We start from the raw sequence: 26,953 nt of genomic DNA, 5'->3' as shown, positions 1-26,953 counted from the left end.
TCCCCATGTTGGGACATAGCTAGATGATGACATCATATTCTTTGGACTTTCCAAATACCACTCCCCAACCCCCAACACTTATACCCAGCCTTGGGTAATGCACAGAGTATCTTAAGCCCTTTTAGAACAGGATCCTTGACTTTTCCCCCCAAAGAATCTCAGTGCCTGGTATCAGCAGCTGCCCATATCAGTGTCTGGCATCGCACATGCCTCAGCGCCTGTGTTCAGGTCGTAGTTGATTGGCTCTCAGTGGCATTAGTTTTGGGAAGGCACGTCTGCACTTAGGACAGTGCAGACTCACTTGACAACGCTAAAGCCTGTGGAGTCCAGGAGACAGAAGTGGTACACAAAGGAGGTATCAGAGAGTGGTGACAGCTGTGTGGAACTGCAGCAGCTGTGGCCCCAGTAATGATGTTTCAGGGAGTGGTGGTACCCTCCTCTAACCCCAGCATTCAGGAGCCCAAAGGCAGCCGGGACACAATGTGTTTGAGGTCAGCCTGAGCTTGGGGCTACGAGAGAGGTCGCCCTGATCAAAGACCCACGCTCACCGACCCAAAAGAAAAGAACTTAACCAAACCCAGAATAAGATGTTCTAATTTGTATTTTTTAAGAAATGCATGGTAACCAAACAGATCTAAAGGGTAAATTTGGGGTTCAGTTTTTGGAGGCTGACAGACTCATAAATACATGCTTGTTTGAAACATGGCCCTTGCTGAAATGTGGACTTAAGGGTAACGCAAAGTGCCATTTCTACCCTCCTCCTGTTTATCTTAGAAAATCCTTTCATTTTATAATGATCTGCCATCCCCTTGCCATTTTTTTTTTAGCCATTGTTTTAAAAGTCCAAATTTAAAAGCTGACCCTTATAGCTAAGTTTCCTTTATAGGTTGGGCATGAGACTGCACTGTTTTCTTATGTACCCGTGACATCCCCCACTAGTGATGCTTCCTCAGGTTTTCTTTTGGGTGTTGTCCCTAAGAGAGCTCCAGCACTTGGCCGTTTCTTCTTCATCTTCTTTATGTGGAATGTTTTCTGAGCATCCTAGTGTTAGAACCCCTTGTGAGCTTCCTCCCTGGCTGCCATCCCCCATTCTAAGCTCACAGATATTCTCCGTCAGGGAACCAGAGACTCCTCACGTGACCCCTTTACTGTGGTTGGCCTCACTACATATTGTCACCAGTAACTAGCTCCAAGAGGTTCCGGCAATGAAGCTGGCTTTTGTTCACCAGAGAGGCATGTGTCACCAAACCCCGTCACTCTTCCTTCAGTGGTTGGCATGTTTCCATCTTGATCTCTGATCCCGTGAATCTCTAGATCAAGAACCAATGCAGGACGTATTTGACCCCAGACATATTTACTCTCACCTGTTTGGTTGAGGCCATCTCAATTACTCTGAATTTAGACCAGACTTGGCAGGTGCCTCCTTCATCTCCTAAACCCATCTCTACCCACCCTGTCTTTCCTTCTTTTTCCCATCAGCAAGGCAGAGGGGCCATGTTAGGGGAGGAGTAAAAGGTGAGTTAGCTGTGGCGGGCAGCAGTTGCTGGGAAGTAACCACACAGCAGGAGCTGTGCCAGGTGCTTTCTAAGCAGAATTCCACCCCACAATCAGGAGGCGAGTATCATCATTACGTTCATTCAACTGAGAAGTGATGATTAGAGAGGGGGCTAGCGACTCCCCCAAGGTCAGTGTCTGTGTTTGATCTCAACCTTTGACCTCTGGAGTCTGCTAGGATGTACTGTCATCCACAGAGGTAGCTAAAACCAGATGTGGGATAAACAGTGTGAACCAAGTCTAGACAGCCAAGGGGCAGAGAAAATGAGGAGGAGGGAGCTCTGGGTAAGAGACAGGCCTGGTGGAAGGAAATCACAGTGGCAGAAAGTGAAGGTCCCAGGGAGGGGCTGTGGCTGTGGCTGTGGTAAGGGCAGGGAGCAGCAGACAGGAGAGATTCAGTGATAGGAGAATGGCTCATGGTTTCCCTGACTGAGCTGAGCTCTCTAACCACTCGTGTTTCTTCCTCAGTGTGTGGCAGTGCTCTGACTGCAGCTGGTTAATAGGTTCTCTGGGCACAGCTCTTCAGCTGACTGAGTGCATGAATTGTGAGCTACACAGTATGCTGCCTCCAGAGAACAGCCTGGTACTTCAGAGGGAAAGGGAGTGTCAAGCATTGAGCCTTAAGTGCAGCCTAGTACCACATAGTAACTGTGCCCCCCTGCATGTCCAATGACACACAGTTGGCACTGTCTGAGGCCATGCTTCTAGTGACCCAGGAAATGTAGAAAGTTTCTACTTGGCCTTATTGGAATTACAGTAGCTTCTCTTTCTCTGAACTGAATTTCCTGTGCTTGTAGGTTCTCGCCCCATGGCATGGCCAGCGGGTGGATTTCCTAGCCGACCTCAGTCTCTTTGGGCATTGATCCTAGGAGAGCCTTGACACTGTAATCCAACTTTCTTTTCCTGTTCTTTATGAAGCACATGGATGCTGATGTTACCCCCACTCCAGTTCCAACCCTCTCATTTTTAGAAAGAGGGCAAGTGTTCCCTGCCAGCAACACCGCCCTCCCCAGCTTCTAGCTTGCCTTCTAATTCTAATGATAGTTCCAGAATCCCCATTTCTTGTGCCTGGAATGTTCTTTACCAATAGTTTTATTTTAACAGAGTCTAATCATTTCATGTATACACCAAGGCTACCCAGAGACAAATATGGACTTGAAAACAAAAACAAACAAAAACCAGCCTTAGAATCAATGTTCCTGTTTGACAAATCACTGACCTCCTAAGAGTTGGGTTTTAGGGGACAAATTTTGGGTCACATTAGTGCCACTCTTTGGATCTTATTATTGTAGGTGAGGTGTCACAGAAAACATAATCCTACAACAGGCAGCTGTCATAGAGGGGGTACAGCACCAGCTGAACCCCACGTCCTGTCTCTACCATTGGATTTAACTGCAAATATGGTTCTGGTTGAGAGCACCAGAATGGACAGGAAGGCTTTGAAACAAGGCCTGTTGATGGGATGCAGGCTGACCTGTTCACTCAAGTTTAGAGGATGTACAAGACACACAAGAAAACATGGCGCCCACTTACCTAAACCTTTGAAGTCACTCAGTTCTGTCCTACCAGAGAAACCTGCAGGCTGCCCTCAGAGAGCCAGATCTTTTCCTTTTGGATTGATAGGCTCCAGTAGACACTCTAAGATAAATCCGGTCATCAGACATGTGTTGAATAGGCGTCAGACACAGATATAGTAATATATTTATAACTACACTCTACCTACCCTCTGCCTATAGCTTAGGTCATGTGACAGCCACCCCAGAAGCTTAGGGTGTGGCCAAGGTGCAGTGGATCAACCAAAGAGGTTTCAGAGGAAAGGGTACCAAGCCAAGTGTGAAAGACTTCTTTCAAGTGACCACGAACCTCAAATCGGGGACTCCATGGTTTGTGGTTTTAGGGTCCTTATGCCAATATGCCAAGACGTTCCTGCTGTTCCTCCAGCAATTTGTTTGCTGTCTTAGAGCATCATGTTTCTTCATTTCCATCTGACTGAAATTTGCTTTTTGAACAATGTTGAATTTGGCAGGGAAGATGGCAGAAGGATTTTTAGATGTAAAATGGTGCATAAGAAGTGGGTTAAAGGTTGTACCACATTTTCCCATTGGTGCATAAGAAATGGGCCAAAGGTTATAATGTTTTGGTGTTCGGAGATTTAAAAAACTAAACATCGTATCACCCATAAGATAGTAATGTTGTGCCTGTTAGGTTTTTAAGAACCCCAAAAGACCACCAAGGAGCCGATTCTGATGCACTCACACTCTAGGGTCTTTTTGTTCAAACTCAAGCTTGGGCTCAGCACCAATGCTGACACAGCAGGACAGGAGGGTCCAGCCCTGAGCCCAGTTTCAAGCAAGCACTTATAGAGGCAGGCAAACAAGCAAGGCGGTTTCTAGCCCAGCACACACCTGATTGTAGGGAATTCGCTGCCCTTTAAAATGATTGGCTGGTGCTAGGAGCCAAACTGTGAACTTAAACTTCTGCTTTCCTCCTGATTGGTGGTGTTAGGGAGCGACCTGGAAACTGGTGCTAGATGCAGGCTTGTTGGGGATTAACCTAGAACTACCTCTAGGTGTGGGCTTGTTGGTTAACTCCAGTTCAATCACAGGTCAGCTTTTCTAAGGTAGAGCCTGAACCGAAGATGTAGCTGGTCTGGTCTCTCAGTTACAGAAGCCATGTCAGGAGAGTGGTGCTTAAAATGAAAGCATATAATTTGGGGATGAAGCTGGGCATCATCCAAGATTAACATTAAAGAATATAGAAGCTGGGCCTGCTGGCATAGGCCAGTGATCCTGACTGCTTGGGAGGCTGAGGTGGGAAGATTGAAAGTTCAAGGCCCACCTGGACTACAGAGGGGATTCAAGGCCAGCCTGAGCAACTTAGTGAGCCTGTGTTTCAAAATGGAAAGTAAAAAGGAGGGCTGCGGGCTAGGCAAGGGAATGTGTGCCTCTAGTCTTAGCACTGTTCAGGCAGGAAGATTAGGAGAGGAAAGCCAGCCTTGGTTACATACCGAGTTCAAAGTCAGCCCGGCCTACATGAGATCCTGTCTCACCTCCAACACAAAAGGAAGTGGGGCTAGAGTTGTAGGTCAGTGTTAGAATATTCTACTAAGCATGTATGAAGCCCCAGATTCAATCCCCAATACGAAGCAACAACTTCAAGATTATGGAGTTAGAAAGAGCCGCCTAGCAGCATATGCTGTGAGTTGCAAGACTTTGTCTTGCTAATGGTGATGGGACCTTTGGGCGATTCCAAGGCTGAGCATGAAGCACGTGGATGACTGGGGCTGATGGGTAGGAAGCAGGTGAGGGTATTATGTCTCACCAAGCTACTAGGCTTTGGAAAGCTGTGAGCCAACGAGTTTTCCTATGAAAGGAAGTGAAAGCTGGTATGCTGGAGAGATAGATCTGCACCAGCCCACCCTGAGGTCAGTCAGATCGCCACACAGTGAATAGAGACCTCAAATCTGAAGCAAGCAAGCGGTTTGCAAGGACCCTCATCTCATCAAATAAAATTATTTTGTAATTCACTGGGAGAATCAGTTTTATATAACTTGATATGTAGATGGCTTTCAGGAGTGCATCTGTATGCAAAGCAAGCTACATTTCGATGAAAATTATGGCTAGATACTAAGTTCAATAGAGAAAGCTTAATGCTGGCAGTAAACTGGCCACTCAAATAAACAACCAGAGTTTGTATGTCTATGAATGCCACATTTCCGGGGCTTCTCTGGTGTTGAGAGCAAAGGTATTTGAGATGTTTGTAGGGAAAGACCCTGTTCCTGCTCTTCTCTTTGCTCTCAGAAACTAGATTACAATGTCAGGATCCTAAGGGTTTAGTCCACATGAGAAAATAATAGGTTGTAACTACCAAGCTGTGCAAAACTGAGTTAGGGAAACATTTCTCATCAAGTCCAGTTCTATAACAGGCACATGCACGTCCATGACTCGGCGATGCTAATTCTCAAGAAGTCCAGGTCTATTGGGGAGCACCCAGAGGTGGGTAGTGCCTCCTTCATCCACATCCTACATCTCTGAGAAGTGCTGCTCTGTGACTCTGTGGCTCCGTGACTGTGCTCTCCCAGTTCTCGGACCACCCACAGCAATGTGTGAGTCAGGGCTTGGGAGGCTACTGCTTTGCATTCAGCCCCCTCTAAACATAAGGCGTAAGATACATTGTAGCGGATCTGGCTTTCTGTCCCATTGGCTTGGGTTAAAAGGCCAAATGTCAATGCTTCCTTGGTTGCTGGTGCAGAAAGTGGATCCCAGGCTTATCTGCAATGAAGACTTTTCTATGTCTGTGTGGATTTACTTATAAGTACTGAGGAGGACATTTTAATTATTTATTTTAATAATATAAGGGTCCCACTTTGCAGAAATTGTTCAGTGTCAGAAGGCTTTGGTGAGGGTGTCTGTGCTTGGGGTGACCCTTTTGGAGGTTACATATTTGATATCTAGTATACCAGATATTTACATTATGATTTATAACAGTAGCAAAATTATAGTTATGAAGTAACAATGAAGTAATTTTATGATGGGGGTGGTGGTCACCACAACATGAGAAACTGAATTAAAGAGTCATGGGATTAGGAAGGATGAGAACCACTAAGTTAGAGTGTGAGAAAGGCTTCAGTTACCTGTTGGTTAAGGTAGGAGAATTTATAATAGGATACAGGATATAACCAGTGAGTTACTACTTGATGGGGAGGCATGAGCGGGGCAGGGCTGCTCTTGGCTGGCTCTGGCTCTGTGATATGTAATTACACCATTTCTGCAGAAATGCCTTTGTCTCCTTGTTCTCTTTCTAGAATAACCAAGGGAACTGGAAAAAAAATCAAGATAAGCCACAAAGTGTAATAATAGCACAGCTGTTTGTTTTAATTAATCAGTGATCCAAATTGTGTCTGCAAGGGAAGCAGTACTATTTTTATTTTGTAGAAAAGGAAAAGAAACCTTATAGAGATTGATGTATTTGTCCAGACTCACATAGCTCATAAATGGCGAGGAGTGACTCAGAATCAAGAGCAGTCTGAGTTCCAGACTATTCTTCTCAATGGGAGTGTGTGTGCACACAGGCCTCTGGATAGGAAGGCCTTGAAGGGAGGAGATGCACACAGTCCTCAGGGAAGGTCTACTGTGGTTAACACTTTTCATGGTGATCTCAGAGAGTCCAAGACTGCCAAATGCTGGCTTTGTGACTGAGTAGATCAGCCACTTGGCGCCAGCCCGCACTCTTGTCCTGGTGCTGAGGACAACAGCACATGCTGGTTTGCTTGCTCTCATCTCCATGTGAACCTGCTGCAGCCCTGCATAGAGCAGTGCTTTGGTAACTTTCTGGAACATTAGGTAAATTATAGTTTTATCATCACTGATCACAGATGTAATGGCTTGTTTATTTGCCAAGAGATAAATTGACAAGTCAAAAGTTTAAAGCCTGCTGTGAGATAATAAAGGCTTTGGACAGGAAAGAAAGCCCGGGCTCCGTTATTTTTCTGTAATTGCTTAAAACCAGCTTAGCCGAGCAGTCCTGTCTTTGTTTATTGATAGCAAAGTCTTTTATTACTTACGAAAGGGATTTGATCTTCCCCGTTTCTAAACTGCAACTGTTGCAATGCAGTCAGAAGAAAGCAGGCAGAGAGCACCCGTGAAGAAAGCAGGCAGAGAGCACCCGTGAAACGTCACCCAGAGGAAATCAAGAGTGCATCTTGGTGTGGTGCACTAATGGCTTTTAAAAATTAGTTATTTTAAAAATAAATTAATATCTCAAATGTTGTTCTGCCTCCCAGTCTCCATTGAAGAGTTCCTTCCCCTCCCCAATACCTGTCCCCCACCCCAACCCCACATCAAGTCTCTGCAGGATAAGGGACATCCTCTCCCACTGAGGCCAGACATGGCAAGATGCACTGGTGCCTCTGGTCCAGACAATTGCATCAGTAAATTTTTTTTTTTTTATTAACTTGAGTATTTCTTTTTTTTTTTTTTTTTTTTTTTTTGGAGCTGGGGACTGAACCCAGGGCCTTGCGCTTCCTAGGCAAGCGCTCTACCACTGAGCTAAATCCCCAACCCCAACTTGAGTATTTCTTATTTACATTTCGAATGTTATTCCCTTTCCCAGTTTCCAGGCAAACATCCCCCTAACCCCCCCTCCCCCTCCCCCTCTATATGGCTGTTCCCCTCCCCATCCTCCCCCCATTACCGCCCTCCCCCCAACAATTACATTCACTCGGGGCTCAGCCTTGGCAGGACCAAGGGCTTCCCCTTCCACTGGTGCTCTTACTAGGATATTCATTGCTACCTATGAGGTCAGAGCCCAGGGTCAGTCCATGTATAGTCTTTGGGTAGTGGCTTAGTCCCTGGAAGCTCTGGTTGCTTGGCATTGTTGTTCATATGGGGTCTTGAACCCCTTCAAGCTCTTTCAGTCCTTTCTCTGATTCCTTCAACGGGGGTCCCATTCTCAGTTCAGTGGTTTAATGATGGCATTCGCCTCTGTGTTTGCTGTATTCCTGCTGTGTCTCTCAGGATGCATCAGTAAATTTTATCATCAGGATCACATATAAACTCTGTCACTCAAATATCCACCTGGAAGGAGGGAATGACCTTGTTAAAGTACTCATCAGTCTAGTTAAAACTAGTTAAAATAAGTTGGGGATTTAGCTCAGTGGTAGAGCGCTTGCCTAGGAAGCGCAAGGCCCTGGGTTCGGTCCCCAGCTCCGAAAAAAAGAACCAAAAAAAAAAAAAAAAAACTAGTTAAAATAGTTTTCTGTGCGCCACAACAACCCATAAGGGCTTTAGTTTTTAACTTATTCAGAGAGAGGGAAAGAATGGGGAGTGAGGGAGGAAGGCCTAAGAGTTACTGTTGGGTCTGGAGCGAATGGATTGAGTGTTGTTTCTTTCATAGTGCGCTTCTATCTCCAGTGTTTTCTTTATTATTATTATTATTATTATTATTATTATTTCACTTATTCACTTTACATCCTGCTCACTGCCCTCCTCCCCACTCTCCCCCCCCCCATCCTTCATCCCATCTCCCCTCTCTTTCTCCTCTGGGGCCTTTTCTTAACACTGTTATCACTTCTTTTTGCTGATGGCAGAGTGTAATTGAATGTTGAAGTAGGACATCCACTGCCTGGCATGAGAGAGCAAGGGTGCTTGTTTGTTTGTTTGTCTGTCTGTCAGGGATTCTAGTCTGCCTTGCTGTACCCTCAGGATTGCACACAGTGCTTGGCCGGTGGCAGGCCTTCAGTAATTTATGGGATCAGTGAAACAGAATACAGCATAATATGGTAGCACCACAATGTGTTCATTTGGTGTTGATGGATATATGGATTACTTCCAGTTGTGTGTATTATAGGAAAGCTGTTGAACATGCCTGTGCAGATCTCTCCATGGACATAAACTTATTTCTTGGGGGAAATCCCAAGAATGAGTGCCTAGATTATATGGTCCATGAATATTTAACTCTTTAAGAAACTGTCAAGCTGTTTTCCCAAGTGGTTGTACTGGTTTGGTTTCCATTCCCACCAGCAGTAGATGATGGTTCCTCTACATCATGTGATACCAACACATGGTATTATTAGACCTTTCACTGTCAGCAATCTTAATGAATACTTAATATGATTTTAGTCTAAGAATGAATGATGTTGATCATTTTTCATGTGCTTATTTGCTCTCTGTATATCTTCTTTAATGACGTATCTGTTCAGGTCTCCAGCCTAATTTTAATCAGCATTAAGTTCTCCTTTAAAGGGTTGGTAGAATTTATCTGTTCCTAGGTTTTGCTTTGGATTTAAGATCTATTTCATGAGATGAAACATATCTAAAACGGCTCAAGTGGCCAAGAGCCTGCGACTTGGCTAGTACATGAGCCCCAGAGACCCATTATTATTATTCTGCTTGAGGAACATAGCAATAAAGTGACTCCTGAGGACATATTGCTATACCCATAGATGAGGGCATCACTCAGCCCTGACCTTTGTAGCATAAAGACCCTCACTGGACGGTGTACAGAGAGAGGGAGACTTTGTAGGTCTCAGACCTGCATGGGATGTCTTCATTGGAGAAGCCATTGCAGTTTCAGTTTCATTGCCTGTTATAGATCTGTTTAAGTTGTTTGTAGTCTCTTGATTCAATTTTGCTTGGTTATGAGGGAATTTATCCATTTCTTCTAAATTTTCCAAAGTTTGAATACAGGTTTCTGCACTGCTCCCTTACAATCCTCGGGTTTCCATTGGCATTTGTTGTAATGTCCTTTCTTTAAAAAGACAATATTTTTAGTCCACTTATCTTCATTATACACCATGTCAGGATTGTAAGGCTAATGTCTCCCTTTCCTCTCTAAGTTTAATAGCTTGGTTCTTGTTGCTTTCTTTTGGTTATTTTGCTAAGTGTTTGTTGACTCTATCATTTCAAAGAAGAGAGTCTTCATTTAGCTGATTCTTTGTATTATCTTCTTAGTCTCTGGTTCATTAATTTCTGCCCTGATTTGGGGTTTGGCTCAGCCTCTTTTTTTCTCTCTAGGGCCTCTACGTGAATCATTCAACCATTCACTTACATCTCTGTAACATAAGGACTTATAACTATATACTTTCTTCTTAACGTTGCCATAGCTGTGTCCTCCCAATTCTCTTCAGTTGTCTGCTCATTTTCATTTGACTCTAGGCACTTTTAATTTCCCCCTTCTTCAGTGTACTGGCTGTCCGCAGCCATCCCTAGTATCTATGTCTTGATTCATATTTTTATCCCACTGTGATCTGATAAGCTACAAAAATTATTTGATTTATTTCCTATTAGTTAAGACTTGGTCTGTCTCTTAGAATATAATCTGTTTTGGAGGCTATTCATGGGATACCAAGAGAAGAATGTGTATTTCCCAGCTGTTGAGTAGAATCCTATGTCTGTAAGATCTGTTTGACTTGTGTGGCTGGCAAACTACTTTTGGAATGTGTTTGGCAATACCTAATAAAAGGAATGTGTACATTTCTCTGTACCTAGAGAAACAAGATGTCCTTGGAATCTGCCCTAGGGAATGCTTCATGAGCACCAACACTGCAGCACCACTTACAAGGGGGAAAACTGAAATCAACCAATGTCTATCTGTCTCTCTGTCTCTCTCTGTCTGTGTCTGTGTCTCTCTCTGTCTCTGTCTCTCTGTCTCTCTCTGTCTCTCTCTGTCTCTCTCTGTCTCTCTGTCTCTCTGTCTCTGTCTCTGTCTCTCTCTCTCTCTCTCTCTCTCTCTCTCTCTCTCTCTCTCTCTCTCTCCTGTAAGGTTTGCTTTGCTGAACTAAGCTGTGGTATTTTATCTCTAAAGAAAATTGTCAAAGTGGGCTTCTGAAGAAGACATAGGTAAATGTTACCATGTTTGAGTTTTCTTGTAGGCATATGTTGGTCTGTTACATAAACACCTCTCAGTATTTATGAGAAGTTCAATTGAAAAATAAACACAGAAAATTAAAAAAAAAACCTTGATATTTGTTTCCTTTTCTTCTTTTCTTTTTTTTAAATTTGTTTTGTTTGGTTTTGTTTCATAGCCTTCTAGTTCCTATACTTGATCTTAGCCAAAGGCTAAGGAGCCATGACCTTTCAGTTCCTAACCTCAAGACTCAGTTTCCTTACCATTTTGTGCCTTTTTGAAAAATTCAAGTCCAAGTCTCACCTCTTCCCATGATTGAAATCTCTCTGAGGTACCTATTACATGTTCAGAGTTTCTTCAAACATCTGCTAGTCTCAGGTAATCTCTACTTCCTATCAGGTTAAGCTGGTTGAACCCAAAAATGGTCAGTTATTCTCCAGCATCTTTGATTTTTAGTGGAGGTTAGAATTGAAGAGGTAATTCAACCTCCAGTATTGCCCCAGTGTGTGCGTTGATGTGCAAATTAGTCATACCTAGGGAAGAGGTTTGTTTGCTGTATGACAGATATTTAGAATGGAAAGTAAACAATGCACATTCAGCTGAGGATTCCCAAACTAGACGATAAGCAAGGACAGAGGTGTGAGCGACTCCTCCCACTGCCTGTCTACACAGTGTTTTTAGCTTCCAGAACGGCCTTGTCATCGCAAGCTCACTGTGCACTCATACTTCAACTTCCCCCTTTTTTCATCTGCTTCTTCTGGGTAAACAGACAATTTGGGACTTCCTCTGCTGGCCATCTCTGCCATATTGCACACTTAGCTCAGACCTCAGCTGGCACTGTGTGGTTCTGGCTATTCAGAGAATGGAGCGTTCGTCTGCTTTCCTTCTGGAGGAAATGGGTCCTCTTGTCCCATGTGTCTGAATCTATGTCCAAAGGGCTGTCAGGCATTGGTGCTAATGGGTAATGGAAAAGGATCTTTCTCCTTGTGATACCATGCTTAGGAGCCAATTCCAGATGCTGTTAAGTTATTCTTGCCCTTGTATTCAAGGGTGTTGTGAAGAACTGAAGGATTAAGAGTCACTTTGTCATAGTGATACCAGTTTGATGGGAGATGAGAAGAGATTATATAAATATTAAGAGCTCAGCTCAGCCACTATGTCCAGATGCTATTCTGTATCTGGCCTGGTCCTGGTTTTCTAGAATTTCCCTCTGGGCATCCTGTGAAGTTTGTACTAGGCTTTGAGGTTGATTGAGGTTCTCAGATAAACTGGGGCCAATAGAGAAGGACTAAAGGGACTCTGGGTAAGATGTGTTTATTTTTTTTCAGTTTTCAAGTGATTCTTTTTCATGTCTTTTGAGACTTCCTGTCAAGATTTGTTCGGAATAGGAGGAGTGTGGAAAGAATTCCCAATGACAAGTGTTGATTCTACCCCAGCATTTGGCATCATGGCTGTCAGTTACTCTGCTATTGTTGCCTGTAGTAGTGTCCTGCTTTAGGATGGTGGTAACTGGACCACACAATTCTTCACTTCGAGAGAACTGGATCTGTTTAATTTGCACTCCTAATATCGTTTACAGCACGTTGAACCTGATGGCTTCTAAGCAGATGCTTATGTGCAGGAAATATGGCTGGCTGTTAGAGAACACACATCAGAGTTGCCATATCCCCTACTCTTTCAATCTTCTTATTTTCTTTCTCCTGTAGTTTCAGTATTCTTAGACATAAATTTTAGATAGTTTTCACCACAATGGTACTGCTTCCCATAAGGCTTCATTCATACATATTTATTCTTTTTTTCTTTTTCTTTTTTTAAAGAGATTTATTTATTTGTTATATATGAGTACACTGCAGCTGTCTTCAGACACACCATAGGAGGACATCAGATCCCATCATGTGGTTGCTGGGAACTGAACTCAGGACCTCTGGAAGAACAGTCAGTGCTCTTAACTGCCGAGCCATCTCTCTAGCCCTATTCTTTTTTCTTAATCATACAGTTTTGCTGTGCCAAGGCCGATCTTGAAGTCCTGGGTTGAAATGATCCTCTGCCCCCCACATGTTGGTACTACTGTGCACCACCATACCTGACTTCCACACTTTGCTCTTCTAAAAACAATGGCTTCTCTTTACAAAGTCTTTGTCTTTTGTATATTAAGTTTAGATGTTACACCTAATTTTTGTCTGGTTTCCTTGTTACCTTAAGTTCTTGCTGGGTTTGTCTGCCATTTTTTGCTTGTGGTGAAGTGTTTCCATAAAGGTTTTCTGTCGTAGGCTTAGAAAGATGTTCCTCTTGAGTGGAGATTTCTGGGTATCACAGATTGCCCAGACAGAGAGCATGTCACTCCATCCAGGTTTTGGTTTTCTTTATAGCAGCAAAGGAATACCATTGATCTAGAACTAATTTTTAAACCTATTTTCAATGTGAAAGTTACAAAGTGTCTTGGGTTTTACTGTTGTAAAGAGACACCATGACCAAGGCAACTCTTATAAAGGCAAACATTTAATTGGGGCTGGCTTGCACTTTCCCATCATGGTGGGAAACATGGCAGCGTACAGTCAGACATGGTGCTGGAGGAGCTGAGAGTTCTACATGTCGATCTAAAGGCAGCCACAAGGAGACTACATCTGAAATGGGTGGAGCCTGAGCATAGGCTCAAAGCCCACCCCATCCTTCAACAAGGCCACACCTCCTAAGAGTGACCCTCCCCATGACCTAAGCATTCAAACGCAGGAGTTTGGGTGCGGGGGTCACACCTATTCAAACCATCACACTTGGGTGTTTTAAATTCAAAATTCTAAACCACAGAGGGAAAATCCAGATGCATAGTGAAGAGTTTGACCCCCTTACCGGGAGCCCAGGACAAGGTGCCCCTTGCCACCTGCGTCTATGAACACTTGAATTTTTTTTCCACCCAAACTTTCACTTGAAAGGCCAGTTCTTCTGTGAGGGTCTCAGTTCTAACTTTGCATTTCATCTCCCCTGGGTTTGTTGGACCTGGAGCATCAACATGCCCTGCCATATAAGCACCCTCTACTTCCAGCTACTTCCCAAGTCACCTTCTATTTTCTTTGTCTCTTTAGTTTCTTATATGCTCCATTGTAAGGATGTTTACTGCGTTCATTACATTTTTCCCCTTGGGGTTGTGGGAGGACTCTAGAGGAAAACTATCCTGGTTAGTTTTTATTGTCCACTCAACACAACCTACTTCATCTGAGAAGGGAACAGTTGAAGACATGCCTCAATCAGATTGGCCTTGGCTACGCCTCTGAGAGTGTGTCTTGATTGCTGTGCAAGGGACAAGCCCACCATGGGCAGTACCATCCTTAGGCATGTAGATCTGGGCTGTATAAGAAAGTTTAATGAGGCTGGGTGGTAGCACATGCCTTTAATCCCAGCACTGGGGAGGTAGAGACAGATGGATCTCTGTGAGTTCAAGGCCAGTCTGGTCTACAGAGTGAGTTCTAGGCAAACCAGGGCTACACCAAGAAACACTGTCTCAAAAACCAATCCCCCCCACCCCACCAATCAAAGGTAGCCGAGTATGAGACAGTAAGTAACATTACTTCATGGTTTCTGCTTGAGTTCCTGATCTGACTTCCCTCACTGATGGATTGTTTCATGAAAGTATAAGCCAAATAAACTCCTTTCTCCTCCAAGTTGCTATTGGTAGTGGTGTTTATCATAGCAACAGAAAGCCAACTTAGAACAAAAGGATTTTAGACTGCCAAGGGAAATTCTAAAATGATGTCCTTGTTTTCATTTTTATTAAGAAAAATATTTCACATTGGGATCATGACACATGATTCTCCCACATCAATTTGCTGTGTTGGGAGAATCTATAACCTGTGCAGGGCTCAGCTTATAATAGCAATAAAATTTGAGAACACAGTTGTGTGTCTCTACTGGTCGGGATGTTTTACAACCAAGCAGTTTGGAAAAGGTAAAATGAAAATGTGCTGTAACTACCAAATAGGCATGGCTCTTTCAAATCTCAAGGGTAGCACTAGCCAAGAACTCATTTCCAGCTGCAGCATAACTAGTATCTTCTATCCCAGATCTATCCTTGCCTCCTATCTTTGTATAGCTGACACCAGTGGTTTAACTTATGACAGAGTGATGTCTGGTGATGTTTGAGTTCCAGCTTGTTGAGCACAATGATACTCTCACTCTGTCTTTCAGCCTTGGCTCATGGTCCTTTTATATTGCTAGTTCCTTGCTGGAGAGCAGGTGTTAACAACCTTGGTCAGCAATGAATACATACTGGTTTTGGCTAAGATCTTTCTAGCACATGATTCTCTTCTTTGCTTTGGTGAACAGTTCTCCATTGCAGTGACACATCTACCATGTCACTGAAGGGGGGCAGTAGTTCTTTTGCAATTGGAGTAGTTCTTATGTAAGCTATCAGAAACCTTGGAATGTATATTAACAATACTTGGATTCATATTAAGAATTTTTACAATACAATCTCATAACACATACTTTCTTACTATTATTGAAACTTTAGTTTGAACAAGCTGCGTCATATAAAGGACTTCAGAGTCAGCAAATCCAGCCATGTAATGACAGACCAACCAAATCTGCGAGGTGGGGAGAGAAGCTGGAATTTATTTTCTTTTTATTTGAGTCCAAGTTCTCAAACAGAGCATTAACTTTGCTTCAGGTCAGATGAAGTCATAATTTGAGCTAGGATTATCCTTGTTTAAACCACTTGGGCAAGGTTGAATTTGTTCAGCCAAGCCCTGGATCTAATTCCATTCACAAAAGAGCACACAATTGTATAACTTTTGCCCTAATACCTGAGAAAAAATTGAGCAGGCATAGTGAAGAGTTTTGGGAAAGTAGGAAGTTAAGGTAACAAATGTTTGTAGGAGGATGGAGAAACCAACAAAGAAAGAAAATATTTGTGTCTTAGATGGTTTTGTGGTTTACTACCTAAAAGCATATACTTGATTCTTATATTAGTATGTAGGTTGTCAAACAATTAAACTTTGTTGTCAAGGCTAGGATAATTCAGTTCACCATGGTCACACAATCGACTGAATTCTCCAAGTTATATGATTGCTTTTTAGTTGCAGACTGTTTTGTTCTTACTTATCAGTAGTGTTGCCTGCACATACATGCATGGTGTAAGCTCCCATGTAATTCAAGCCGCTCTTTATGTTTAGTTAATGTCAGTCCATAAAATCACTTACTAGGTCTTCCAACGGCTTAAGTGGTTTGAAGATCAGGCCCTGTCTCGTCCCCTGTCTGCTGTCTGTTTCTGACACGACATGCACAAAGCAATAGTCTAAAAGACACAGAGGGAAAGGGAGGGTCTGGACTGTGAGAAAATAACTTGTGAGCACATTATCCTTGGACTAATAAAAGGTCCTTAGGTCGAATGTCTAATAAAATGGTGACAGCAGTGATGGAATCAACGGTGAGTGCCAGGAATCTCCAGCAATGAGAGAGCTTGTAGAAACGACCATGCTTACAGGTTGGTTCAGTTCAAGTTGACCCCGAGTGTCTCAACTGTTGCTAGTGTAAGGACAAGGGGGAATAATAAGAGCTGTTATTTATATCCAGGAAATTTCAACCTTGGATGATTTTTAAAGTTCATTGCTGAATGGTATGCACTCATTGATAAGTGGCTATTAGCCCAAATGCTTGAATTACCCTAGATGCCTAGAACAAATGAAACTCAAGAAGGATGATCAAAATGTGAATGCTTCACTCCTTCTTTAAAAGGGGAAGAAGAATACCCTTGGCAGGGAATAGAGAGGCAAAGATTAAAACAGACACAGAAGGAACACCCATTCAGAGCCTGCCCCACATGTGGCCCATACATATACAGCCACCCAATTAGACAAGATGGATGAAGCAAAGAAGTGCAGGCAGACAGGAGCCCGATGTAGATCGCTCCTGAGAGACAGAGCCAGAATACAGCAAACACAGAGGTGAATGCCAGCAGCAAACCACTGAACTGAGAATAGAACCCCCGTTGAAGGAATCAGAGAAAGAACTGGAAGAGCTTGAAGGGGCTCAAGACCCCATATGTACAACAATGCCAAGCAACCAGAGCTTCCAGGGACTAAGCCACTACCTAAAGACTATACATGGACTGACCCTGGACTCTGACCTCATAGGTAGCAATGAATATCCTAGTAAGAGCACCAGTGGAAGGGGAAGCCCTGGGTCCTGCTAAGACTGAACCCCCAGTGAACTAGACTGTTGGGGAGAGGGTGGCAATGGGGGGAGGGTGGGGAGGGGAACACCCATAAGGGAGGGGAGGGGGGAGGGGGATGTTTGCCCGGAAACCGGGAAAGGGAATAACACTCGAAATGTATATAAGAAATACTCAAGTTAATAAAAAAAAAGTTCATTGCTGAAATTAATATATCTGACTCTCACTTTAGTCTATGCATTTTTAAATGCCACAGCTTCATTTTCCAAGCTGGGTGATGCAGTCAGTCTTTGTGTCCCCTCTCCTGTGTTCCTGAGTTGAGTCAGATGCAGTGGTGGTGCCACGGGGGAGTCCATTGGGGCTGGGCTTCTTGAAATCCATTGAACATCTTTGCATTGTATTCAGCTGTGCCTTAATTTTCTGTAGAGAAAAGCTTCTCTGAGAGGGTGATAGCTACCCATATCTGTGCATTTAAGGTTAAGATCTAGAATGTAGCTGCAAAATGGTGCTGGGCTAGCAAAGTAGCAGAGTAGATTCTGTTCTAAGATCCACAAACTCATTAGCCCTGGGGAGATTGGCTAAGTTTCTAGTACCAGGTATGGTCTCTCTTGTTGACTGGCCTTAAGTCCATTTAGACATTACCACCAATAGGCGAGCCCCCCTGTTGCACTTCCAAGGATATCTTGATAAATTGGTCTTTGTTGAGGGTTATTGGTGTCACAGCTGGGAGGACTGTTATACTAATGTCCCTTGACAGTGCACACAGTACTTTTTGGCACTGTAGAAGACAGACTGCAGGAAGGAGACTTTCAGGTGAGATCAAATCTGTATCTCGTGTCCTAATGTGTCCTAAGCGTGAGGTGTCTTCAGCCATAGTCTTACTTTAATCCTTTGAGAGGAATCCAAGAGTACCAGCAATAAACTATACTGTTTTTTGGAGCCCTTTGAGTTATCTAACTGACCACTTGCAGGGAGGTTCCTTGTGACTGGTCCTGGGGTCTTGTTAAACGCACCTGCACAGGTTGGCCTTCAGCCTTACTCTACAAACCTCAGAGTGAATGACAAACACCTTGACATCCAACCTCCACTGACTGCCCTATACTTTGATATTATTTATTTTAGGATTCTGAGAAACGAACCCCGCTTCATGTGGCTGCATTCCTGGGAGATGCAGAGATCATCGAGCTCCTGATTTTGTCAGGTAAATAACTACTGTGTTCAAAAGCCAACTGCTAATGGAGGCTTGAAGACCAGTTTGCTGCCTGGCAACTGCTGTGAACGAGGCAGCAGAACATCTTTGCTTTGCTCATCCAGCGTCATTTGATCAGCAATTTATCTGCACATGAGATGCAATAAAAAATGGTTGCTTGGCAATAATTCTTGAACAAAGTATTTTACATTGCTTTGAAAGTTTGATTTCTGTCTATCTTGTCAGACTTGGCATTATAGACAAACTCAGGACATTGGATATCTTGTTTTTTAATTATAAGAAAAGAAAATGGGCTTAAAGTCTACATAGACACATATATAATATATATCCTTTATGAATTTATATACTCTGTATAGCACAAAGTATATGTACTAAAGGCACATAATACATATATTTAAATATTGCAAAATAATACTAGTTTTCTTATACACAATTATGGTTACAATAAAAGTGTGAAAACAGAAAACAGATGTAAGGGGCCATGTCAGTTTCTAATTAGAGGCTTTGCCGAGTAGGTAGGTGGGGTGTTGAAATAGCCCCATGAAAACGCATAAAAGGGTTTACTACAACCCCATTATTTTGTAGTTTTAAAAATTGGGTCCAAATATGTGAATCATGTCATATTTCTACTTCCTCTGGTCTGTGAGATTCTCTTTCTCATTCTTCTGTACTTTAACATTTCATCAGATTTAAAGGTATGAATAGTTTTAGTTCTAGAATCTTGTATGTTCCAAACATCTCACCAAACAGGTTTCCAAAAGGATTATGTGATTTTTTTTCATTCGCATGCTCACTAGACAGATCCTGGAGGAAGCTTGAACACTGCTTGTATGTCTTGATGTAGACCAATTTGCTTTTCCTTCTCCTGGTTTTTGTTTGGAGAGATTAAAAGCTGGAGGAAATGCCATTGTCAACTAACTAGGCCAAAGGCCTGTAGTAAGGGTTTTCCTTTGTCTGAAGTAGTAAGGGGAAATGCTGATGTTCCAATGCAGTGCAAAGGTGAGAGCTGGGGCATGTATTTACCAGCTGTGAAATGCACCACAGTAAAGAAAGAACCATGCTGTATCACCCGGAACGTTGTCGGTGTTACCCTCAGGTTTATGGTGTCCCCATTCTCTGGGTGAATTTCTCCAGGAAAGAAGTATGATGTGTGTGAATACAAGTGTGCCTGTGCTCCCAGCACAGCTAGATTTTGTGCACATTTCTAGTGTTCTCAAGAACAGATCTTTCTTTGGACAACCCGAGGGTGTTCCGGGCTGTGGTCCAAACACCCATGCATTGTCGGGTGTTGGCACAGACCGCAGCTAAGAGCCAGTGCCTACCTGGATAGTCACCCTCGCAGCTGAAATTTGGTCTATGGAAAATTGTAGACAGAATCAATGTGTAAAATTAAGAATTGCATGGCAACAACTCCTAATGATTCCAAGCAATAATATCACCAGGACGTCATCATTCAGGGTGAGCATTCCCTTATCCAAAAGTCTAAAGTCCAAAGTGTTCCAACTGTTGCATGATGCCATATGGTGCCACAAGTGGGAGTTCCACACCTGACCTAATGTGCGGAGTCACTGTCAAGATGCAGAGTCACTAAAGTATGCCTAAGGCATGTATGAGGCAGAAGCAAAGTGCGTGTGTAGGCTTGGGTCAAATAGACCAAAAATCTCCCCTCCAAATTAAAAATCTGCAACATTTCTGGCTCAGGCAGTTGGGATAAGGGATGTTCAACTTGTATTAAAGATGTCATGCCCCAGAGGCAGCAGACATGGTCAGTGGGTCAAAACACCATTCCAGAGGGCCTGAGTTCAGTTTTTAGCATCCACATCAGGCAACTGTCTGTAATTTCAGTTCCCAGGGATCCAACGCCGCCTTTTATCTTCTGCAAGTTCTTCACAAGCGCGTGTGCGTGAGCACACACACACACACACACACACACACACACACACACACACACACACACACACATTATATCACAGGGAGGGGGCAAAGGCAGGAGAATTGGTGAAGAGATTAGCTGAGAACAAGTTAAGTTGGCCTTGAGTTCATGCTCCACCTCTCTTAGCTTTGAAAGGGAAGAAGCTCTTAATGCTATATCACAAGGGTCACCCATACGGGACCAGTGTTATTTGATAAACTTGGTCTCATGTCACCTTCATGTGGCACAGAATCCTTGTCTTCCGTCCCTATGGCTGATTCAGGAGTATTGGGAGAAGCTGTTGTGTGCATCTTAATTTGTGGACCCATTTGGTCCTAGAATTACTGATTTGTTAATTTCTGTCATTTAGCTTTGGTTCAGTTTGAAAGACATTCCGCCCATCAAATCAAGAACGTTCTGCATCTGTTTATTCAACAGAGGCAAACTTTCACAGAGCACGTAGCTCCCATTTTCCCTGAAAGGACTTTTATTCAATTTATATTTTATATCCCTCAAGAAATATCATACGACTGCAGTGATTTCAGTCCTGAGATTTCATCTGGCAGCTGAGGCTTTGGGGACTCCAACCACACTGTTTTCTCATTTCATAATGAATGAGGTGCTAATGATTCCCATGTTGCACAAATAATTTAACCTTGCCAGGGTAGCTTGTTACAGCTGTGCTCTCTGCTGCTGGACAAACTTTCAGAGCATGCTAAGACCCAAGCTCACTAAGTTACTACTGACGTTGTCTCCTAGTAACCAGGCAGATAGAACCCTGAATATCTCTGTGTGGACGTGTTGGGGGGCAGAGCAATGTCTTCAGAATGAGCAGGCCTTGAAGATTCTTTCCACCTTCTTGTTACTGCCTGTCACTCTGGCTTGATTTCCTCATCTGACTCAGCTACTATTGGGGAACTGGCCAGGTCAGGACTAAGGCATGAATGGGGGGAGTGGGCAGTGGGAACAAGTCAGTTGGTAGAGCACTGAGGTCAGGGTTGAGGTTAGGAAAGCAGAGGGCCCACCGGAAAATGGCCACAGCAGGATATCTTATAGAAAAATTCAGGACGAATGAGGGTGATGGAGTCTTGGGCTGGAGGAAGAAATATGTACGCATGCTCCAGGGTGGGGGTTTGTCAGGTCTAACTGCTCAGCACAAAATAAACTTAGCATAGTCTGGGGAGGTAGCTCAGTCAGTAAAGTGCTTGCTGTGTAAGCGTAAAACCTACACTTGATTTTCAGCAGCTATATAAATAATTGGTGTGTGCTTGTAATCCCAGAATTAACCAAATGGAGACATCAGGATCCCAGGTCTGTCAGTGAGCCAAGATAATCTAATGGCTTATCCCTGAGTCTCAGTAAGAGACCTTGTCTCAAAGAACAGGGTGGACAGATGCTGAGAAATGATCCCGGAGGTTGACCTGTAGCCTATTCTCATGTGTACTGGCACACATGTATGCACCACAAGCACACGCACATACACACACATACACACATATGCACACACATACACACATATGCACACACAATACACACATATGCACACACATACACACATATGTACACACACATACACACACATATGCACACACACATGCACACACATATGCACACACACACACACATACACACATACACACACACCATCTACATGCCTGCCCAGATACATAAAATACAATGCAACTGCATGTACCAAAATCTACTACTGAACAAGTGACAGTTTTACAAAATGATTTCCTGTGATTTCTTTCCCCTAGTTATGGTTACTAGTTATAGTGCCAATTGTCTGCAGAACTGGTGGCATATGGTCCTTTATCCCTTCATGCCTAAGAGATATTCATTCTTTGTGCATGGATTTGATTTTTTTTAAAAAAAATCTGGTAAAGGAGTTTGATTAAAGAAAGCAGAGCTGATGGTGGGCACAGATCTGGTATGATATTAATTAATTAATTAATATGCTGCTGTCTGGTGAGTGTGTAAGCTGGCTCTAGCGGCAACTTCAAGAAGCAATTTCTACACATGACATTATCACACATGTTTCCAAGGTGGTTCTGAGCTGCAGGAAGATCTGGTCAGTTTGACAGGAAGAAAAATCCAATAGCAATGAAGTTGTTCTATATTACAGTTATATGTCACACCTTAGTATGCGGATTAGCCAGGCTTTGGACAGACTCGCCTTCTGAATTGATTGCCTTTGATCAGTAAGAGTCTCTCGTTAGTCGGTGCTGATCACCTCACTTGTCTTTTTCCCCTTACATTTCTATTTTTTTTTTCCTTCGGAGCTGGGGACCGAACCCAGGGCCTTGCGCTTGCTAGGCAAGCGCTCTACCACTGAGCTAAATCCCCAACCCCTTCCCCTTACATTTCTAGATGACAAAGCTTAAGAACAGAAATTTTGCCTCTGGAGAAGATGCTAGAGTTTCCTTTACTCCCCAGACTAAAGGACTGCTCCACATGGTGGCTCACAACCATCTGTAATTGGGTCCAGTGCCCTCTTTTGGTGTGTCTGAAGACAGTGACAGTGTACTCACATTTAAAAAAAATCTTAATAAAAAGGACTGCTTCCTTTAGTCCCTGGGACTGAAACAGAGGGTAATACATAAAGGAAGGCCCTGCCTCATTGGGAGGTAGATCTGTGCTTGATAATGTTTAGCTGAGCTTTTGTTCTAGAGAGCCAGGTATAGTTGATGCTTATTTTTGTGATTAAAAACTGTAATGTCCTTGGGTAAAAGAGCATTTGCTTCTAAATCATTAGCCTTGCAGACTGTGTCCTTCAGTGGTGCTGACAGGCAGGTAAATAACACAGGGTTTCCCTTGGAAAAATCAGTTATGAATATTCAACAAAGGACCCAAACCATCTGACACCCAGTCCTGAGAGGTAAATAACAATCTCCAAGGTGTTGAGAGGAAGGGGACGGGGAGGCAGGGGGAGTGGGGGAGGGGAGGAGGATGGGAGGGGAAAGGGCGATGGAGAGGCAGGGGAGCACTGAGACAACACTGCTTTTGTCAGGGCTCACGGAGGAGAAAGGAGCCTTCCTGGCAGCTCCCAGCCTCCTGTGGAGCCTGAGTGGCAGAATGGAGGGCATGTGTGGGGGACTAAGGGATCAGTTTCTTCCATTCTAACAAGAGTTGTCGATCTCTCAAGCACCTTTGAGCCAGCACCTGACAGTGTCCATGCTGGTCCTCTGCACTGTCTCAGACCTGGCAGGCTAGGGACATTTTCCTCCTTGGGACCATTTTAATATAGAAAGCCATATTTGTATCTGCATAAAACTAGATATAATCAATATGTAATAGTGATAGCAATAAAATGCCACTAGGTAAATGCACATTCAAAAATTATATGAGAGAAATGGACAAAGAATATAAACTAAGAAATTCTCAGAAAATATATTACAAACATAGTGGAAAACGTTTAAACTTAGTATTAAAAAATGAGATGACATTTTCCTCCAACTAGATTTGCAATATTTTAAAATTTATACTATGCTACACACACACACACACACACACACGCGTGCGCACACACACACACACACACACACACACACACACTTTGGTGAGTTTAGGCATATGCATGTACTCTCAGGAGATCATTGCTGTAATAAAAATGACATTACCTATCATCTCCAGAAGTTTCACATCTTTTTGGATATGACATGTGCTCTCTGTCCCCGAGTCATCCAGTGTTAATTCAGAGTTGCCATAGGTAAGATGGCAGGTAATGTAAAGTACTGATGAAGACATGGGAAACTAAGCAGTCTCAGACACTGTGTGACTCGCATGCATTGAGAGCTTAGACACCATCAAAGCAAAAGGTGTGAGTTACCCGTGACACATGAAGTCCATGTTTAATTACCTGTTCTAGACACAGGCCTCCATATTTACATCAGAAGTCACTTTATGAATGGCCATTGTTTGCAGGTTTTGGAAAGCTATTGGGAATAATTGAATTATCTATCAAAACAAGAACTGTCTGAAAAATGACATATTTACATTGGAATGCATGTAGCAATGAGAAGGAATTGACTCACTCTATGGCAACCTAGATATATATAAAATATATCTTGTTAAGTGGAACAAGGAAATTGAGTATGAGAACAATACAACTTATGTGAAAACACACACACACACACACACACACACACACACACACACACTCACACAGAGTTGCTCACGCTCCTTATATTTTAGCCAGACATGGTGGCACATACCTGTAACCTTGGGACTTGAAGGCTGAGATTTGAAGATCGGTGAGTTCAAGGCCAGCCTGGACTACACAGGGAGTTCCAGATCAGCTTGCACTAAAGAGTGAATCTGCATCTCAAAGAACAAAACAAAATCAAACAACTTCTGGGGAGTTTTTTGCGGTGTGTGTGTGTGTGTGTGTGTGTGTGTGAGAGAGAGAGAGAGTGTGTGTGAGTGTGGTGTTTGTGTGGTGTGCATGAGTGTGTAAGTATGAGGAGTGAGTGTGTGCATGTGTGGTATGTGAGTGTGAGGAGTGTGTGTGACATGTGAATGTGTGTGTGAGTGTATGTGTGTGTGGTTGTATGAGTGTAAGGAGTGAGTGTGTGTAACATGTGAGTGTGTGATGTGTGTATGAGTCTGAGGAGTGAGTGAGTGTGTGTGTGTATGTGTGTGTGTATGTGTGTGTGGAGTATGTGTGCGTGATTGTGTGTGTGGTGTATGTGAATGAATATAAGGAGTTGAGCGAGTGTGTGAGTGTATGACTCTGAGGAGTGAGTGAATGTGCCTGCGTGATATTTGAGTGTGGGTGTGTGTGGTGTGTAATTGTGTGAGTGTGGGGAGTGAGTGTGTGTGCGTGTGCATGTGTTTCTTGAGGGCACATGAGGAATGAATTGTTCATAGCATAGACACACGTGATCGGCATATTGATGATATAGGTGATGCCATATTGTCATTGTCCCTTCCCCCAGATGAATGGAGCAGTCCTCAATGACTGTGTGCCCAGTCTGCCTTTACTCCACACCTTTCCTCATGGCTCACTCTCCAATTTTACCATTTCCATCAGTTTGGCTGACACCATGAGGTAGTATGTCAGCTCTGCCTTCGCGTCTTTATCCTGATGAGCTCTTAGCATCTCCATGTTTGTCATTTGGTCATTCTTCTTGCATTAACTTTTTGTGTTTACAAAATAACCTAGCCAACCAACCAACCAACCAAACAAACAAAAAACCTAAAAGAAAACATAAAATGTACTCTGTCAAACTGCAAACACTAGGCCTGCATCCAGCTCTTAGGATGGCGTGAGACTGGCTTGATATTTGCTACCTCAGTGCCAAAGAAACAGCTTTGAAAGTACTTAGTTAACTAGAGAAGTGTGGCTTAAGCACGTTGTATTAACCATATATATAATGCAGATCTAAGGAAAGGCGGGTGATTTTAAAGGGGTTGACTAGCTTCCAGAATGTTCCACTATGAGCTAAAGGGATGAATGCCATTTCTGGTCTAAACCAGAAAGCTGCATAGCAACCACTAAACTCCAGCACCCCACTGGTACCAACACTTAGGGAAAAAGATCTCAGATTTCCCTTTTATCAATGGGTTTTTATTTGAAAATTCACCAAATTTTTGTTTTATTTTAATCACATCTGGGTTTCCTTAGCCCAGACCTGAGTTTGGTTCCCAGCACCCACATGAGGTGACTCACAACCCCCTGTAATTATACCTCCAGAAGATCTACACACTCTTTTGTCCTCTGTGCACTCCCACACATATGGTGCACGCACATGCGCACACAAACACACACATACTCACACTCCATTTACACTCTCTTCTTTCTTTCTTTCTTTCTTTCTTTCTTTCTTTCTTTCTTTCTTTCTTTCTTTCTTTCTTTCCTTCTTTCTTTCTTTCTTTCTTTCTTTCTTTTTAAAGATTTATTTATTATATATAAGTACACTGCAACTCTCTTCAGACACACCAGAAGAGGTGTGATCCAAGCTCAGATTCCATTACAGATGGTTGTGAGCCACCATGTGGTTGCTGGGACTTGAACTCAGGACCTCTGGAAGAGCAGTCAGTGCTCTTAACCACTGAGCCATCTCTCCAGCCCCCACACTCTCTTCTTTAAAGGAAGAAAAAGAATGTGCCTATGAGGCCAGCAGGAAGACTTGGCAGGTTAAGATATCAACCATCAAACACCAAGGCTGACAATCTTAAGTCTTAGGTCCAGATTCCAAGGACCTAGTGGGAAGTATACACGCAGATAAAAGTAAAGAAAATTAAAATTAAAAAGTGTGCGTTTGGAGCCTGGAGAAATGAATCAGCAGTTTAGAACCCTTGTTGGCTCTTGCAGAAGATCTAGGTGGCTCCCAGCACCTACAGATTGGTTCACAACCAGCAGTGTTTCCAGTTCCAGGGGTTGTGGAATTTTGACCTCTGGGGTACTAGGCATGCATACACTTCCATACATAAAATAAATTTTAAAAGTGTAAGTGAAAACTTAAAAGAATATGCATATTTGTTATTTCATAGTTGATAGTTCTTTGTGTTGAACCATAATTTTCACAGCCATTGAAAATCTTAGCCATAGACAGGGGTGGATGAGATAGTGAGGTGACTTTGAAATAAGAACGGCTACTAATTTTCTAGTGCTTTGAGATATGTGAAGTGACCTCCATCCCTCTGACTCTCCAAGCACCCAGGAAAACGAGCAGGGAAGTATTGGTTGGTATGCGGTTAGCCTTATTCTACAGTTTAGAAGCATTGAGTCCTTGGAATAGGGGCTGCTGATGTTGAAATACAAATT

At 43.1% G+C, this 26,953-nt stretch overlaps 1 protein-coding gene across 5 annotated transcripts in view; it reads left to right on the top strand.

Moving 5' to 3' along the window:
- The window catches only part of Ankrd44 (ankyrin repeat domain 44), a 287,691-nt gene that overhangs the window by 114,992 nt on the left and 145,746 nt on the right, over positions 1-26,953 (top strand). For all 5 annotated transcript variants that reach the window (XR_015628537.1, NM_001191807.5, XM_087565278.1 and 2 more), the window contains 1 exon segment: positions 18,185-18,263. Coding sequence is in view for 2 of the 5 variants with exons in the window: in NM_001191807.5 (NP_001178736.3) it covers positions 18,185-18,263 (79 nt within the window). In the remaining 3 variants the exon portion in view is untranslated.

This window comes from Rattus norvegicus, chromosome 9 (assembly GCF_021556685.1).
Source record: "Rattus norvegicus strain SHRSP/BbbUtx chromosome 9, alternate assembly SHRSP_T2T, whole genome shotgun sequence".
In the NCBI taxonomy this organism is placed as follows: domain Eukaryota; kingdom Metazoa; phylum Chordata; class Mammalia; order Rodentia; family Muridae; genus Rattus; species Rattus norvegicus.
This window is presented reverse-complemented; position numbering and strand designations above follow the sequence as displayed.